Here is a 16,845-nt window from a genome sequence, read left to right on the forward strand (position 1 = left end):
CTAAGCTCTGCATTTATGAAATAAGATGGCCTCACTTGTGCACTGATAGCAAAAGGGCTCTGGGAAAGGAAGCGGATCCTCTGAAAACACGCCATGAGGCGACAGGGCCATGAGCATGATCCCTGAGGGTCGGTGTACCCAGCGTGGCTGGTGGGAGCCCGGGGACCCACCCCCTGCCCACGTCCCTGTGTCGGTGAGACCGGTGGAGGAGAAAGGAGCGAGAGGGAGGAAGGAAGGCAAGGTAATGAGCGACCTGCAGGGGAAGGAGTTCAGAAAGAGGCACCAGAGCGAGAGACACACGATGTAAGTGAGGTGGGTCCCTCCTGCCCTCTTGAGCTCTGACCTCCCAGAAGCGCGGCAGAGGGGACAACCACTCTCAAAAAGTTGGGGTCTCCCAGATTGATCGCTGAAGCTTCCGCACAGCCTTCGGGTGTGCTTCTAGATGCTTCTAGATGCCCGTCTCTATCCCTCTTCTCCCACCCCCTGCCACCACCCCTCCTGGACAGAGGCAGGTCTGCCCTCCTCAGCTCAAAGGAGCAAGGGACCATCAACAGGGTCACTCCTGGCCACCCTGAAGCATTCCCGCTGTGCCCCAAGGCCACCAACAGCGCCTCAGTTAACAGCCTGGGCTCCTCATTTCCAGAAGGTAAGGCTTCTCCTTGCCCATCCCCCTTCCCCCAGAGGCCTTCTCCTCCTTTCCGAGAGAAGAGCTTAGACCTCACCCATCTTGCATCTGTAGCGCACAGCCTGAGGTGTGAACGCTCCTGGATGCCAGTAGGGAAGATTAACTAATGCGCTGTCCTACCCAGGCAGGACTTCTGGAAGAACTATGTAACCCCAAACCCACCTCCAAGGAGGCGGCTCACACCGTTCCCTCTGCCCGTCCTCCTTATCGCTCTACTTCCTGGTCAATCTCCAACTCACTTTCCAGTTTTAGATTAATCGAAAGAATTAAAATCAGACTCGCCTCAGGCATGACCTTGCACGAAGCCTGGCTAGACCAGAGCTTTTGGAGCAGAACACCTCTGGGTGCAAACCCCGCCTCTGCACAGTGGCTGTCCTGGACGAGAGACTCAATACCTAGTTGCTGAGTGAGTTTGGACTAGCTACTTACACGCGGTAAGCCTCAGTTTCCCCATCTGTAAAGTGGGATTGGTAACACCCGCGTCTGGGGCTGTGGTAAGGGTCTCGGGGCCTAGTGGCCAGGGAGGGCTTGACAAACAAGCTGACATTCATGGCCGTGACTCACGTCCTTCGCCGTCACCGCCCCCCACCATCAGTCTGCGGGGCTGGCTTGTGGGTCTCCACACCCTGGTCCCCTCCCGGACTGTAACATCCTTGGGGCCAGGGATTCTGTCTCTGTTATTTTTGTCTTATTCATGCCCCTGTCTCCGCCCAAGCCCGGCCCACCCTGACACCCAGCCGCTGTCAGCTGAGGGAATGGCCTGGCTCCTGGACGGGGACACAGGCTGGGGACGCACCTGATCGCTGCGGGCGACTCCGTAGCGCAGCTCGTTCACAAAGTGCTCGCGGTTCTCACAGGGCAGCGAATAGGGCAGCTCCTGGCCCACCAGCTGCTCCGCCCGCTGGACGATTTTGCCGGGAGGCAGCGGCGAGTACTTGTCATCGTGTTTGTTATTGACGTGGTACCTGTCTCTCCCGACCACGTCATTCCAGCAGCGGCTTCTCCGTCACGGCCTTCTCAGTCAGGGTGGACGAGGTGCGGCCGCACCAGCTCCCACAATTTCACCCGAGATTCACAAAGAGGAGACGGTGACTTCAGCCCTGGGCTCAGAGCCCGCCCCAAGCAGGCAGCCCCGTTGCCCTCGGCCTCATCGGTAAGGATGAACTAGGGCCAACCTGCCTGGCCTTGAACTCCGAAACAGGCCAGGCCCATGCCTGGGTGACTTTGGAGAAGTCACCAGGAGTCCCCGGGCGCTGGTTTCCTCACTTCTAAAGCAAAGGAACGTGAGTTCCTCTAAAGGATCACGTGAGCTCAGATGCCCCCGGAAGAGTGGAACAGGAGTCAAGCAGAGGGGTGCAGGGCGAAGGGAGGGGACAGAAGACACTCAGGTCCTCCTCCCGTCCTCCCCTCACGTGCCCGTGGCCTAGAGACCGTCACCGAGCCCCCCTGAGCCGCAGCTGTGTGGCCCCAGCAGGCTAACGTGGCATTTTGAAATAGTAAGAAAGGAAGCAGCTGAACAAGACGGAGGCCCGACCTGGGAATCAGGGCCCCAGACCGCAGCCCCGGCCCATTCACCAGGCCTCGAGCAGGTGCCTCCTCTTTTTGCCAGCTTTACCATTTACAGACTGAAGGGGTGGGGCCGGGCAAGTGTCCACACTCGCTCAGCTCAACGTTGTCCAGAAGGAAAGAGAGGTTGGTTGGGCACCGGGCTCTTCCTGAGCACCTCTTCATAACTTTCCTCCACCACCAGGAGGCAGGGCTTCCTGCCGGCTCTCCAGGCTGCGGTGAGCAGGGTGAGCAGGGGACCCAGGATGCACACGGGTTCTGTGTAGCTGGGAGACCTGCGCTCCTTCCATTACACTCTGCGGCCAGTTGTAAACTACTCGAAGGAAGTAGCTGCCTTTTACTCTCGTCTGCCCCTCCAGAACCACAGACGCATAGGGGATTGGACCTGGGGAGTGACGTCCCTCAAATACAATGGGGTGGGTGGAAGTGAACCCCGTCATCTAATGGAATAAAGGTGCACGGTGTCTCCAGGAACCTCCTGCTAAGGAGGAATCACAGTTGACGTACAGAGCAGGGAAGAACACGCAGCGAATTGTCACAGAGGGCCTCTTAGTGCCAGACACTCGCGAACACCCCCATACACGCACGACTGATCACACCTCACCCCTGGTGCTTAAACAGAGAAACTGTCCTGGGGCGCCTGGGTGGCTCGGTGGGTGAGGCATCCGACTTCGGCCAAGTCCAGCTTGTTACCGTCTTTGTTTTAAAGTCTGTTTTGTCCAATATAAGTAGTGCTTTCTTTTCACATCCATTGGTATAATAAATGTTTCGCTGGCCTCTCACTTTCAATCTGCAGGTGCTTTTAGGTCTGAAATGAGTCTCTTACAGGCAGCATATAAATGGGCCTTCCTTTTTTATCTGTTCCATCATCCTATGTCTTTTGATTGGAGAATCTAGTCCATTTACATTTGAAGTAAGTACTGAGAGGTATGTATTTATTGCCATTTTGTCATTTGTTTTATGGTTGTATTTGTAGTTCTTCTCTGTTCCTTTCTCCCTTGCTTTCTTCTCTCATGATTAGTCGGCTTCTTTTAGTAATATACTTGGATTCTTTCTCTTTATTTTTTGCGTATCTATTACTGATTTTTGATTTGTGATTACCTTTAGCTTTGTATATGACATCTTCTGCATATAGCATAAGTTGACGGTCACTTAAATTTAAACCCATTCTTACTCCTCTCCTCCTCATATTTTAGGTATATGGTGCTATACTTTACATCCTTTTATTTTGTTAGTGCCTTGATTGATTTTTACAGATATACTTATTTTTACTGCTTTTATTCTTCCTACTTTTACACTCCTACTTATGGTCTTTCCTTCCCACTCAAAGAGCCCCCTCTAACATTTCTTGTAGGGCTGGTTTAGTGGCCATGAATTCCCTTAACTTTTGTTTGTCTGGGAAACTCTTCATCTCTTCCATTCTGAATGATAGCCTTGCTGGATAGAGTATTCTTGGCTGCAGATTTTTTTCCTTTCAGCACTGTGAATATATTGTGCACTCCCCTCTAGCCTGCAAAGTTTCTGCTGAAAAATAAGCAGATAGCCTTGTAAGTAACTGTTTTCTTTCTTTCTTTCTTTTTTTAAGTTTATTTATTTATTTTGAGAGAGACAGAAACAGCATGAGCAGGGGAGGGGCAGAGAAAGAGACGGAGAGAGAGAATCCCAAGTAGGATCTGTACTGTCAGCACAGAGCCCGATGTAGGACTTGAACCCACAAATGTGAGATCATGACCTGAGCCAAAACCAAGAGTCACGTTCTTAACCGACTGAGCAACCCAGGCATCCCTGTAACTGCTTTCTTTTCTCTTGCTACTTTTAAAATTCTTTGTTACTACTTTTTGCCATTTTAATTACTATGTGCTTTTTCTTTTAAGTTTATTTATTTTGAGAGAGAAGGAGAGAGAGCATGGGTGGGGGAGGAGCAGAGAGAGAGAGAGAGAGAGAGAGAGAGAGAGACCTGAGTAGGTTCCACGCTGTCAGCGCAGAGCCCAACACGGCACTCAGTCCCACAAACCATGAGATCATGACCAGAGCTGAAATCAAGAGTCAGACACTTAACCAACTGAGCCACCCAGGCAACCTGATTACTATGTGTCTTTGTGTGGACCTCCTTGGGTTGATTTTGTTGGGGGATCTCTGTGCCTCCTAGATCCAGATTTGTTTCCTTGCCCAAACTCAGGAAGTTTTCAGCAATTATTTCTTCAAGTAAGCTTTCTGCCCCCTTTTCTCTCTCTTCTTCTGAGATCCCTAAAAGTGAATGCTATTACATTTGATGGGGTCACTGAGTTCCCTGAGTCCATTCTCATTGTGAATAATTTTTTTTCTCTTACCTGCCCACCTTGATTACTTTCCATTACTCTGTCCTCTGGGTCACTGATTTGTTCTTCTGCTTCCTCTAGCCTACTATTTATTCTATCTATTGTATTTTTAGTTTCATTTATTATGTTCTTTATCTCTGATTGGTTCTTTTTCATCTCTTTATTAAGGGTCTCACTGACGTCCTCTACTCTTTTTTCAAATCTACAGCTGAGTAGTTTTAACAAAGGATTGAAGATTTTGGTTCACAGTGGTCCATATATCTACTGCTGGGTGATAAGGGAAGGCCTTACTGAGTTGAGCACAGAACCCAAGAAAGTGGGCGAGTAAGTTCTGCAGCTATATCTGGGGGTGGGTGGGTGGGGAGTAGTGGTGTAGGAGACGGGGCAGCAAGACGACCTGGGGTGGAGGGTGCTTGGCAGGACTGAGGAGCAGCAAGGAGGCCAGTGGCTGGGACTGGGAAGTGTGACAGGAGGAGGCTTAGCGATGACGTCAGCGAGGCATTTAGGTCCTGCTGATGCTCGGCTTGTGCAAGGGCTCGGGCTCTTCCTCTGGGGGAGGTGGGAGCCGTGTGTTGAGCAGAGTAGTGATGTTATGTGAGCAGAGGGTCGCTCTGGCTGCTGCATTTGGGATAGATTTTTAGGGACAGGCGTGCATTCAGTGAGGCCGGTTGTGAAGCTGTTGTAAGAATCCAGGATGAGGGTTAATAAGTCCGTGTTTGTAAAATGCGTAGCTTTGTGTGCCTGGAAAAGAGTATGTGCTTAATAACTGCAAGCCATTATTTATCATTACTGTCACTACCTACGGTTAATTACTCGCGGTCTTCTATTCTCCACGCAGCGGTCCTTCTATGTTCGTCCTGTAAAATACCGTCCCGTGGCGACTCCAGAGTGGAATGCAGTTCTTAGCATGACTTTCTGATTCCACCTGTCCCATTGACATCCAAGAAAACGCATCAGCATACAAAGGAATGAAGGTGTCATTTACTATGGGGATTACCTGGAGTTAGTTCTAATTTATAGTCCTGTAAAAAGCAAAGAACATCCTTCCTCAACCTTGGCCTGTACCTGGTGACCGGTGTTTCCGCACCGGGGCCGCGACTCAGTGGTTGAGAGCTGTTGTTCTTAAACGCGTCTGTCAAAACGAGTTCGACACCTTTTCCCCTGAAACGGATTCCTCTCTAGACTCCTGCCTTCCGCACACGTTTCTGAATGTCTACCTCGTGTGAGGCGGTGCACCCAGTGCTGTAGACACAGTAATGCTTGAGGCAGACGTCATTGTGCATGGATTGTGTCATCCGGTCAGCGAGAGGTCATAAATGAGTAGGCGTGGGTGACGGGTGAGGGCTGCTGTAGCCAAGGACCGCAAACGAGGGGGCTCACACAACACAAAATTATTGGGTCACGGTTCTGGAGTCTGGAAGTAGAAGTCCAGCTGTCCACAGGGCCACGCCCTCTCTGAGCCTGTGGGGAAGAGTCCGTTCCTGCCTCTTCCTCGCTTCTGGCCGTCCTCGGCATTCCTTGGCTTTGTAGACTTTCGGTCTCTGCCCCTGTCTTCCCTCCGTGTGTCTGTTTGTCTTCACCTTGCATTCTTCCCCGTGTCTGTATTACTTTTTCTCATAAGGACCCCAGTCATATTGGCTTAGGGCCCACGCCAATGACCTCGTCTTAACGTGATCACCTCTGTGAAGACCCCGTTTCCAGTAGCGTTTCCTGGTGGAGATGCTTTCTTTACTCTATGCCGTCTTCATAGAGGCTGAATTTAGCTCTATAAATTAGTGTATGATATCTATCACTGTAGTAAGTTCTTTATTTTTTTTTTAATTTTTTAATGTTTATTTATTACTGAGAGACAGAACATGAGCAGGGGTGGGGTGGAGAGAGAGGGGGACACAGAATCTGAAACAGGCTCCAGGCTCTGAGCTGTCAGCACAGAGCCCGACATGGGGCTCGAACTCATGCTCGAACTCATGAGCTGTGAGATCATGACCTGAGCTGAAGTCGGATGCTCAACCGACTGAGCCACCCAGGCGCCCCCGCGACTCTGTACCTTTTAACCCCCTTCACCCATCTAGCCTGCTCCACACTCCCTCTGGCAACCAACTATTTGCTCTTTGTATCCGTCAGCCTGGTTTTTTGTTTCATTTTGGTTTTGTTTTGTTTGTGGTTTGATTTGGTTTGGTCTTAGAATCCACGTGTGAATGAGATCACACAGTAATTTTCTTTCTCTGCCTGATTTATTTCACTTAGTGTCATACCCTCAATGTCTACCCATGTTGTTGGAAATAAGCAAGATTTCCTTCTTTTTATTATTCTTTCTTGGAATAAATACCCCAACATGGATTTGCTGGATATGGTAGTTCTATTTCTAATTTTTTGATGAATCTTCATATTGTCTTCTGTAGTGGCTGCACCAACTAAATTCTCACCGACAGTGCGCGAGGACTTCCTTTTCTCCGCATCCTCACCAACACTCGCTATTTCTTTTCTGTCTGATACCAGCAAAATTCTGACAGGTGTGGGGTGATACAGCAGAGAGAGAGAGAGAGAGAGGGAATCCCAAATAGGCTCTGCACTGAGCGCGGAGTTCCCCAGTGCAAGACTCGATCTCACAACCCTGGGATCATGACCCAAGCTGAAATCAAGAGTTGGACACTCAACTGACTGAGCCGCCCTGGTGCCCTTCGCCGAGTGCTTTTTCATGCATTTGTTGGCCATCTGTTTGCCTTCTATCTTCTTAAACTGGATGATTAACTTATTAATTTGCACTTTTCTCTTTCTTCGTATAAGGACTTGCACTACAAATTTTTCCAAGTATCCCTTTTGTTGCATGGCCCCAAGATCGATATCTAATATTTTTGTTACCATTCAGTTCCGAATATTATGTAATTTCCATTACGTTTTCATCTTTGTCTCACGATGTAACTACCGATATGCTCTAAAATTTCTGAAAGTAGAGGGGTTTTCTAGCTATTTCTTCCTTCTTGATTTCTAACTTAATGCACTGTGATTAGACAAGATAATCTCTATGTCACCAGTCCCTTGAAATTTGCTTAAGACTTGCTTTGAGGCCAGTTTTATGTACATTCCTTTGTGTGTGGTCAAAAGAATCTGTTTGCCACAATTGTACTGTGTGGTACACAGCATATACACTGTGCCATCTATATTAAGTCAGCTTGTTGGCTTTTCAAATGTTCTATGTCTTTGCTGATTTTTGTGTCTCCTTGATTTATCAGTTCTGAGAGAAGTGCATTTAGATTCCCCACCGTAATGGAGAATTTGTCAATTTCTCCTTGCAATAGGCCAACATTTTCAGTGTCTGGTTTAGAGATTTGTATTAGATGCAAACGAGTCAAGAATTATATCTTCCTGGCGAGTTGAGACTTTCACAGAACCTTTTGGAGTATTTTCCTACACCAGCAACCAATCCTGTGATTCTCTGACACCAACTGGGCGTCCAACAACTCATTCCAGTTTTGACAGTGACACCTGGGCATTAGCACAGACCCCACAGTAAGGGCTCCTCCCCTCCCCTCCTTCAGATGTCATTCACAAGACCCGGCCCACCCAGGCCTCTGTCCATGGGTTATAAATTGGGGTTTCCCATGACCACCCTTAGGTCCAAAAATCTGCTAGCTCACAGAACTTAGAAAGGCACTTTACTTATGTTTAGCAGCTTATTATAATGGGTAAACCCAGGAACAACCAAACGGGAGAGATGCACGGGGCAGGATATGGGGGCAGAGGGATGCAAGGAGCTTCCGTGCCCTCCTCAGACATGTGGCTCTCCCAGCACCTCATGCATTCACCAACCCAACAACTCATCAAGTCTCCTCGTTCAAGAGGTTTTATGGGGCTTTGTCTTCAACCTCACTCCCTCTCCCAGAGATCGGTGTGGGGGCGGGGGGTGGGGTGGAGAGGGGTGGTGCTCTAAGTTCCAATCCTCTAATTACTTGGTCTTTGGGATGACCAGCCCCATCATAAGGCTCTCGAGCGCCCCCACCTTACATCAGTCATTAGCACAGACTCAGGTGTGATAGAAAGGGGTTCATTTTGAATAATACTAGAGAGTCTTATCACTCAGGAAATTCCAAGGGAGCTCATGCTCGGAACCAAGGACAAAGACCAAATACGTTTCTTATTATGCCATACTTTTTATTTTTTATGTATTTTAATTAATTATTATTTTTTTTAATGTTGGGTTTTTTTTTTTGAGAGAGAGAGACAGAGTGTAAGTGAGGGGGCGACAGAGAGAGGGAGACACAGAATTTGAAACAGGCTCCAGGCTCTGAGCTATCAGCACAGAGCCCGATGCAGGGCTCAAACCCACAAACTGACCATGACCTGAGCCAAAATCAGCCGCTTAACCGACTGAGCCACCCAGGTGCCCATATTTATTGTTTTTTGCTTTTTAATGTTTATTTCTGAGAGAGAAAGACAGAGTGTGAGCAGGGGAGGGGCAGAGAGAGAGAGACACACACACAGAATCTGAAGCAGGCTCCAGGCTCCGAGCTGTCAGTACAGAGCCTGATGCGGGGCTCGAACCCACGAGCCGTGAGATCCTGACCTGAGCCAAAGTTGGACACTTAACCGACTGAGCCACCCAGCCGCCCTGTATGCCATACTTTTTATAAAAAAAAATGTTTATTTTACTTGTTTTGAGACAAAGAGAGAGCCAGGGAAAGTCAGAGAGAGGGAGAGAGAGAATTCCACGCAGCCTCCTGCTGTCAGCACAGAGCCCAAGGTAAGGCTCAATCTCACAGACCATGAGATCATGACCTGAGCTGAAATCGAGAGTCAGTCGCTTAACCAGCTGAGCCACCCAGGCCCCCCCTTAGGCCACACTTTTTAATGACCTTTCTGTCTAGTAATAATTTTTGCCTTAAATCCTATCTTTTCTGATACCAATACAGTATACCAGCTTTTAGTTAGTATATGTTCTTAGCATTTGCCTCACGTATCTTTTATAATTTTTAAAAATTATTATATTTATTGAAGTAGGTTCAAAAGTCTTATTTAACTGTCCAAGTTCAAATTTCAGATTTTTTAAAAGGTTTATGATGTAAATTCTTAACATATAGAAAGTACTAGAAAGACTAGTACAATGACCACCTACATACCCACTGCCTGGATTAAAAAAATTTACTGTTTTGTCATATTTGCTTGATCTGCATCTATTTTTTCAATGTTTATTTATTTATCTTGAGAGAGAGAGAACGTGAGCAGGAGAGGGTCAGAGAGAGAGAGAGGGAGACAGAGGATCCCAAGCAGGCTCCGCACTGTCAGTGTGGAGTCAGAAGCGGGGCTCGAACTCACGAACCGTGAGATCATGACCTGAGCCGAAATCAAGAGTCAGACGCCCAACCGACTGAGCCCCCCCAGGCACCCCTGTGTCTGTTTCTTTAAATCGGGTCATGCGTTCACACAAGCCTAAAACCAATTCACTTAATAAAATTAATAATTCCTTAATGTTCTTTAATACCCGGGCCATACTCGAATTTCCCCCAATTGTCTCAAGTTGCTTTCACGGGTGTTTTTTCACATTTAGGTGCTTTGGGCCGAGCGTGTCTTTCAATGGAGGACAGATTTCACACCCCCTCAGTGTTTCTCCTCGATAGCATTCATTTTTTTAAGACATCAGTCTTAACCCAGTGTCTGTCTCCAACCCAGTGGAAAGTGTCTCTCTTACGTGGCCAGTTTATATAGTGACGATCAATGTATTTGGAACCAATTTTTCTATCTTGTTTGGTTATTTCTACAGCATCCCACTTTTTTGGATGGAATTTTTATTTTTTAACGGAACCGGGTGTCTTCGTTTTGTTTTCTTGTGTTTATCCTTCCTCGGCCCTCTGTTCTCGATAATTAGCCTGAAGGTTTCCACCTCATGCGTCCCCATCGTCTCACCTTATGCCGTGTGAGAGGGGGGCCTTCGGGAGGACCCGCCCTTCGAATTTGGCCTACGTCCCCTGCTTTGGGGAGCTTGAGAACTGGGACGAGATGTTACATCAGCAGAGCGGAGACACAAAGAAAACCGCACTGGGAGACAACTATTCTCATCTCTATGCTGGGGTGTGGGTGGGCACGAGTTGACCCTGGACTGGATCTCGGCCAAGCAGGAGGGAGCTGGCAGGGAGCCACGGGCAAGTCCCGTCCGGGAGTCTGACAGACGAAGGTCTCCGGGCAAGCAGGGCCGACAAAAGGACAGATCTGCAACCAGATGGAGAAGCCTTGCCCTGTGGAGGGCAGGCCTCTTGGCCCCAGCAGAGTACTTCTGAGGAAGCCACGAAAGCCCCCCTGCAGACAAGTGGCCCCTCTGAACACCTGCCAAGTCCGGCCAGCAGCAGCGGCAGACCTCAAGCCACAGAAGGTGGTGCCTCGTCCCCAGGGGAGACCGGTCGTGTGGGCAGCCGCAGCCGGGGTCTGAGGCTTCCCTGTGACCCGGCCCCGTGGGCAGGGCTGACTGGCCAAGCGGCAGGCTGGGCTTGAAAGCTGAGAGCCACCGGGGATGGGGGGCGTGGAGCGGAGGGGCCACGGGAAGAGGGGGCCACAGGAGGGGTACGAGATCCGAGACTCGGGGGCGGGGGGACACGGCCAGCCCGAGTGGCCAGGAAAGAGGGGCGCGCAGGGGGCTGGGGGCGACAAGGCAGAGGAAAGGTGTGGGGAGCAGGGGGAGGTGAGGGGGGTTTTCACAACATCGGTGAGAGCACACACCGAGTTTCCTTCGGGCAGAGGTTTGGTTCGGGCTTTGGTTTGGGCTTTGGCTCCACTGACCATCCGCAGACCTCGGCTGCTGAGCCCCGGAAGAAGCCGTCCCGGGTCTCGTTCCGGGCCAAGGGTCCCGTCCTCGCGCATCGGTCACGTCCATCTGTCCGTCTCCCCGGCTGCTCGCCTGTCTCCCCGCAACCCGAGATGCCCATTACTTGAGCTCAGGAGTCGGCCTGTTTCCTACAAGGGGAAGAACGCAGCCGGCAAAGACAGGCAGGGAAGACCACCAGAGGGTCCAGGGCACAAGGAACAGGGCCCAGCTGTGCGCCTGACACACTTCACACCAGGCAGCTCTTGCTGCATTTCCTCCAGCAAAATCCTCCCTTACTGGGCTTTATTTTATCCTGCGAAAATAAGCCGTATCATCAAACAGCATGAAATCCGCAAACTGAAACCTCAACACCTCCGGCCCGACAAGACCCCCTGAGTGTACAAAAGTCACTGCTGCTGGGACGGTCCCTTCCCACTCATTGCTTCTGCCGCTTGTTTCTGGAGAACATGACTCCGATGAGGCCCACGGCGGCCAAGCCCACGCCGGCGATGCCAGCCGCCACGACGGCGTCTCTGACCTGCAAGAGAGCGGAGGGGAGATCAGACTCTGTGGGGACTCCGCGTGCAGGCCGTACCTGCGACAAGAACGCTCCGCTCCGGGAGACTCACATGCCCCTTGGCCCACTCGACAAACCCGGGAGTCAACGGATATTGGCAGGGAAATGGGGAGAAGAGGGCTGGATGGGGAAAGAACAGATGGATGGAGCCAGCTGGCCAGGAACGCACATGGGCCTAAGGGCAACTCGATTCACTCTGTGGGTATTGAAAGCACATAAACCCCCAGAGCGCGGTTGTGCGAAGGGCAGGGCGGCGAAGCCCGGGTGGCTGCGGGGAGCCCTTGAAGCGAGTGCAAAGCGGGGCAGGAACTCGTGTTGAATGGTCAGTATGCCAACCTCGACCTTCATGAGAGCCAGGACCTCGCCTGTCTCCCTTGCCTTGTGTCTGGCTGCACCCCCGTGCCCAGTTCTGCCAGGCACAGAGTTGCTCTCTACGAGTTCTTATATGAGCCCCCGACTACGAGCAGTAGTGATGTCATACTTTATTAGGATTGCTGACTTGTATTGCTTGTACTGGGGGGGGGGGGGGAAGTGTCGCAAAAGTCAGAGTAGATTTCGGGGTAAAAAGTGAACGTGTGTCAAATTACACTCTCTCCTAAAACGAGTAAGGCACTCGTTTTAGGCATAATTCCACAAGGGACCCACAGAACTCTACATTCTAAGGCAGCAGCAGGAAAAGTTGAGGATCCACCCAAGTTGTACCACAGGATCCTCAGGAAAGATCACCTATTGGCAATGTCAAATACCTCCGGAAACAGGAGAGAGAGCTCTGCAGCTAGGTCCCCGGACCCCTCCTTAACCACAGCGGAAGTCTGAAAGTTTATGCTCTGCAGACGGTGAAACGGAAGGCTTGGGGGCCTTCTGGAAATCCAGAAGCACACATGAGGATGTGCCCAAAACAAGGGAGGGAGAGACCAGAAACATGCTAAAGGTGAGACCCTTGGCCCGCCTGCCCCTCTCTGCTCCCAGAACTTGACCCATCACACAAGAGTCAGGAAAACTTTCCCAGGGAATCTGACCAGCCCAAGTAAAAACAAAAGATACCGATATGAAGATTCCCCAACAAACTGTCCACCTATGTCACCCAGAAGTGAAACTCAAAGTCAGCAAGCCACTGTCCCCTCTCAGTTCACTCGGACTTTCCATTCTGTAGGAAACCACCCACCCTGAGTCATGAGCATACGACCAGGATACCAGACATCTGAGGAAGACTCTGAAACAGGAGACAGAGAGCAAAACCAACAAAACACAATCTGGGGAACCAGAAACCGTATCTATGTTTTTTAATAACTAGGTTTAGTTTTTTAAAGTTTATTTATTTATTTTGAGACAGAGAGAGAGCAGGGGAGGGGCAGAGAGAGGGGGGGGGGAGAGGGAGAATCTCAAGCAGGCTCCACACTGTCAGCACGGAGCCTGATGTGGGGCTCGAACCCACGAACCGTGAGATCACGACCCAAGCTGAAATCAAGAGTCGGACGCTTAGCCGAATGAGCCACCCAGGCACCCAGAAACCGTATCGAGGAAAGAAAACATCTTTTTTAAAAATGATCGCTAGAGAATAAGAGGACGTACTGCATCCAATAAATAACACACGGTATATAACAAGTAATAGAATATTGAGAGAATAAAAACAATTCTTAGAAAGCACAATGGAAATGACAGACTCAATAGAAAGTTTGAAAGATAAAGTTGAGGAAATCTCTCAGAAAAAAAAAATTTTTTTTTAAAAAGAGCCAAAAGATGAAGACAAAGAAAACAGAAGCCAAAGGAAACAAGAGGGAATAATCCAGGCAGGCCAATATCTGAATAATAGACGTTCCAGAAAGAGATAATACAGGAAACACAGAGGAGAATCAACAATGAAATAATTCATGGACTAAGCGAGGCGGGTTTTCAGATGGAAATGGTGTTCTGAGGCCCATCATGATGGATAAACGTAGACCAAGGCACACGACTGTGAAATTTTAGAAAACTAGGTAAAGAGAGGCACTTGGGTGGCTCAGTGGGTTGAGCGTCCGACTCTTGATTTCAGCTCAGGTCATGATCCCAGGGTCGTGGGATCGAGCCCCTCCTTTGGGCTCTGGGCTGAGCATGGAGCCTGCTTGGAATTCTCTCTCCCTCTCTCCTTCTGCCCCTCTCCCCCACTAGTGCTCTCTCTCTCTCTTTCTCTCTCAATATTAAAAAATAATAATAATGATAAAGAAAATTGGGTAAAGAAAAGATACACCAAATGCTAGCACAGGGAAGGAAAACAGGAAACAGGAAAGATCAAGAGATCAAGAGTTGGGATCGCTTTAGATTTCTCCAAAGCAATTCCGGAAACAAGAAGACAATGGAATATTGCCTCCAAAATTCTAGAGCAAAACAATTTCTAAACTAGAAATTCCGTATCCAAACTATCAAATCAGGGGCAAGGGTAAAACAAAATAATTCAGAAACACAGTGTTTTCAAAAATGTACCTTCCATACATCCTTTTTCAAGAAGCTGCTAAAGAAGGTTCCCGCCAGAACAAGGGAGTAAACCACGAAAGAAGACACGAGGCGCAGAAGAGGGGGCGCTCCGGGACGAAAGTGGACAGAAGAGAATTTCTCCAGCATGATGGGGAGGGGAGATCCCCGGGACAACAGCCTTGTGCCAGCTGTAGAGAGTAACCGGGAGGCAGAAATATGGCCCCCTGAAGACGTCCATGTCCTAATTCCAGGGACCTGGAAGTATATTGTGCTACATGGCGAGAGAGAACTAAGAGTACAGATAGAATTAGGTTGCTAGTCAACTTACCCTAAAAAGGGGATCTAACCTTGGGTTACCCACGTGGGCTCCAAGGTGTAACCGTGAAGTTCCTTACAAGATGGAAGAGGGCATCAGAAGAGTCAGCGTCGTGCAATGTGAGAAAGGCTCAATCAACAATTGCTGATTTTGAACACGGAGGACGGGCTTCAAGCCGAGCAGCGCAGGAAGCCTCTAGAAGCCAGAAAAGGCAAGAAAATAGATTCTCTCCCGGAATCTCTAGAAAAGAACACAGCCCTGCTGGCACCTTGATTTTAGCCCAGTGAAACCATTTTTAGACCTCCAACCTCCACGACGGTAAGGCAGTAACTCTGGGTTGTTTTAAGCTACTAAATTTGTGGTAATTTGTGACGGCAGCCAGAGGAAGCCTATACAGTAACCAAACCAGGTAAGAGTGGTGTGCCTCAGCATCCCCGTTACCTCATGTACTGTCTTTCGAACCTAAAGCAACTTCTGAGGGATGTGGTCTACGTAAATTAAGAGAAACTCCGAGAAATAAGAAATGAAGAGATCATGGAACCAGGGTATCCGACCCAAGAGAAAGGCAAAGGAAATCCCAAGGAAGACAGCAAAGGGAAATCCTGGGCTAAAACCATGCGGTCAGCCAAGAGCCAACCAGCACTGACGGCAGAATGGCCATCTCGGGGATGCGTGTGTCCAAAGAGAACATCCTGGAACTGATAGGTCACTTGGACATGATTTCCCTTGTGGAAAACTGTACTGAGGGCTAATCAGACAGCGTGGGGAGAAGTGACAATAGGTACAAGGAAAACTAAGCAATGAAAGGGGATAATAATTATCTTCGAGGAAAAAGGAAACCCTGGGGCGCCTGGGGAGCTCCGTCGGTTAGGGGGCCCAACTCTTGGTTTCGGCTCAGGTCACGATCTCATGGTTCATGCGTTCAAGGCCCATGTTGGGCTCCACGCTGTGACATGAAGCCTGCTTGGAAGAGTCTCTCTCTCTCCCTCTCTCTCTCTCTCCCTCCCTCTCTCTCTGCCCCTCCCCCGCTCATTCTCTCTCTCCCTCTCTCTCTCCCTCCCTCTCTCTCTGCCCCTCCCCCGCTCATTCTCTCTCTCTCTCCCTCTCTCTCTCTCTCCCTCTCTCTCTGCCCCTCCCCCGCTCATTCTCTCCCTCCCTCTCTCTCTGCCCCTCCCCCGCTCATTCTCTCTCTCCCTCTCTCTCTCTCTCCCTCTCTCTCTGCCCCTCCCCCGCTCATTCTCTCTCTCCCTCTCTCTCTCTCTCCCTCTCTCTCTGCCCCTCCCCCGCTCATTCTCTCTCTCCCTCTCTCTCTCCCTCCCTCTCTCTCTGCCCCTCCCCCGCTCATTCTCTCTCTCCCTCTCTCTCTCTCTCCCTCTCTCTCTGCCCCTCCCCCCCCCGGTCTCAAAACTAAATAAACGTTAAAATAATAAGAAGAAATATAATACAAGAAATTCAGAAATAGGTACATGCCAAACTCAAAGAGAGAAGAGTGGCTGCTGGGGGGGATGGGGAGGAGTAGAGAGGTGTGGGGTAGGGTACCCTGAGCCCTGGTTGTCTTTACAAATTGTGTGCATGCGTTACTTGGAAAGATTAAAAATTAAATTTCTAAGACTTCTCCAGAAACACCACCACCAAAAGACAAAAAAATAGAGGCAACCACAGTTAGCTCAGAAACCTGCCGCGAAACCCTTCTGCACCCACTTGGAATGCCGACGCCACGTCTACAAGACTTGAAAGGCAGGAAGGTGATGGGGAAGCCATCCCATAGGTGAGGCAAAGACTACGGGCATTTCAGGAAGACACACACGTGACATCCCAGCAGACAGCCACGGGAAAACGTCGCTGATGCGTCACACAGACAACTATGTGTTACGCTGATCGAACAGAAGCATGTGATTAAATGATTGCTGTTGTGATAGTCTGGCTTTGTGACGGGGCCACTGGGGGCTCCTGCACGCCTGCACGTGCACGCGCACACACACACACACACACACACACACACACACACACAGAGCTCAGATTCATCCTTCACTTTGTTGGAAACCTTCCCCTTACCTCTGACCTCTGCCCTTCAACCTGGTTTGTCTCAAGTGCCTAAGAGTGCACTCAGCTTTGCTCTTGGTGTTCCAGACGACGGGA

General features: G+C 49.7%; 1 protein-coding gene across 3 annotated transcripts in view; it reads right to left on the reverse strand.

Annotated features, from left to right (window-relative positions):
- Positions 1–11,620: 11,620 nt before the first annotated feature.
- Positions 11,621–16,845, reverse strand: part of LOC122200143 (phospholipase A and acyltransferase 3-like) — a 40,574-nt gene continuing 35,349 nt past the window's right edge. For all 3 annotated transcript variants that reach the window (XM_042905611.1, XM_042905613.1, XM_042905612.1), the window contains exon 5: positions 11,621–11,900. In XM_042905611.1, the coding sequence (XP_042761545.1) occupies positions 11,799–11,900 (102 nt within the window). In that variant the 3' untranslated portion in view covers positions 11,621–11,798. The remainder of the gene's footprint in view (positions 11,901–16,845) is intronic.

This window comes from Panthera leo, chromosome D1 (genome assembly GCF_018350215.1).
Source record: "Panthera leo isolate Ple1 chromosome D1, P.leo_Ple1_pat1.1, whole genome shotgun sequence".
Taxonomy (NCBI): domain Eukaryota; kingdom Metazoa; phylum Chordata; class Mammalia; order Carnivora; family Felidae; genus Panthera; species Panthera leo.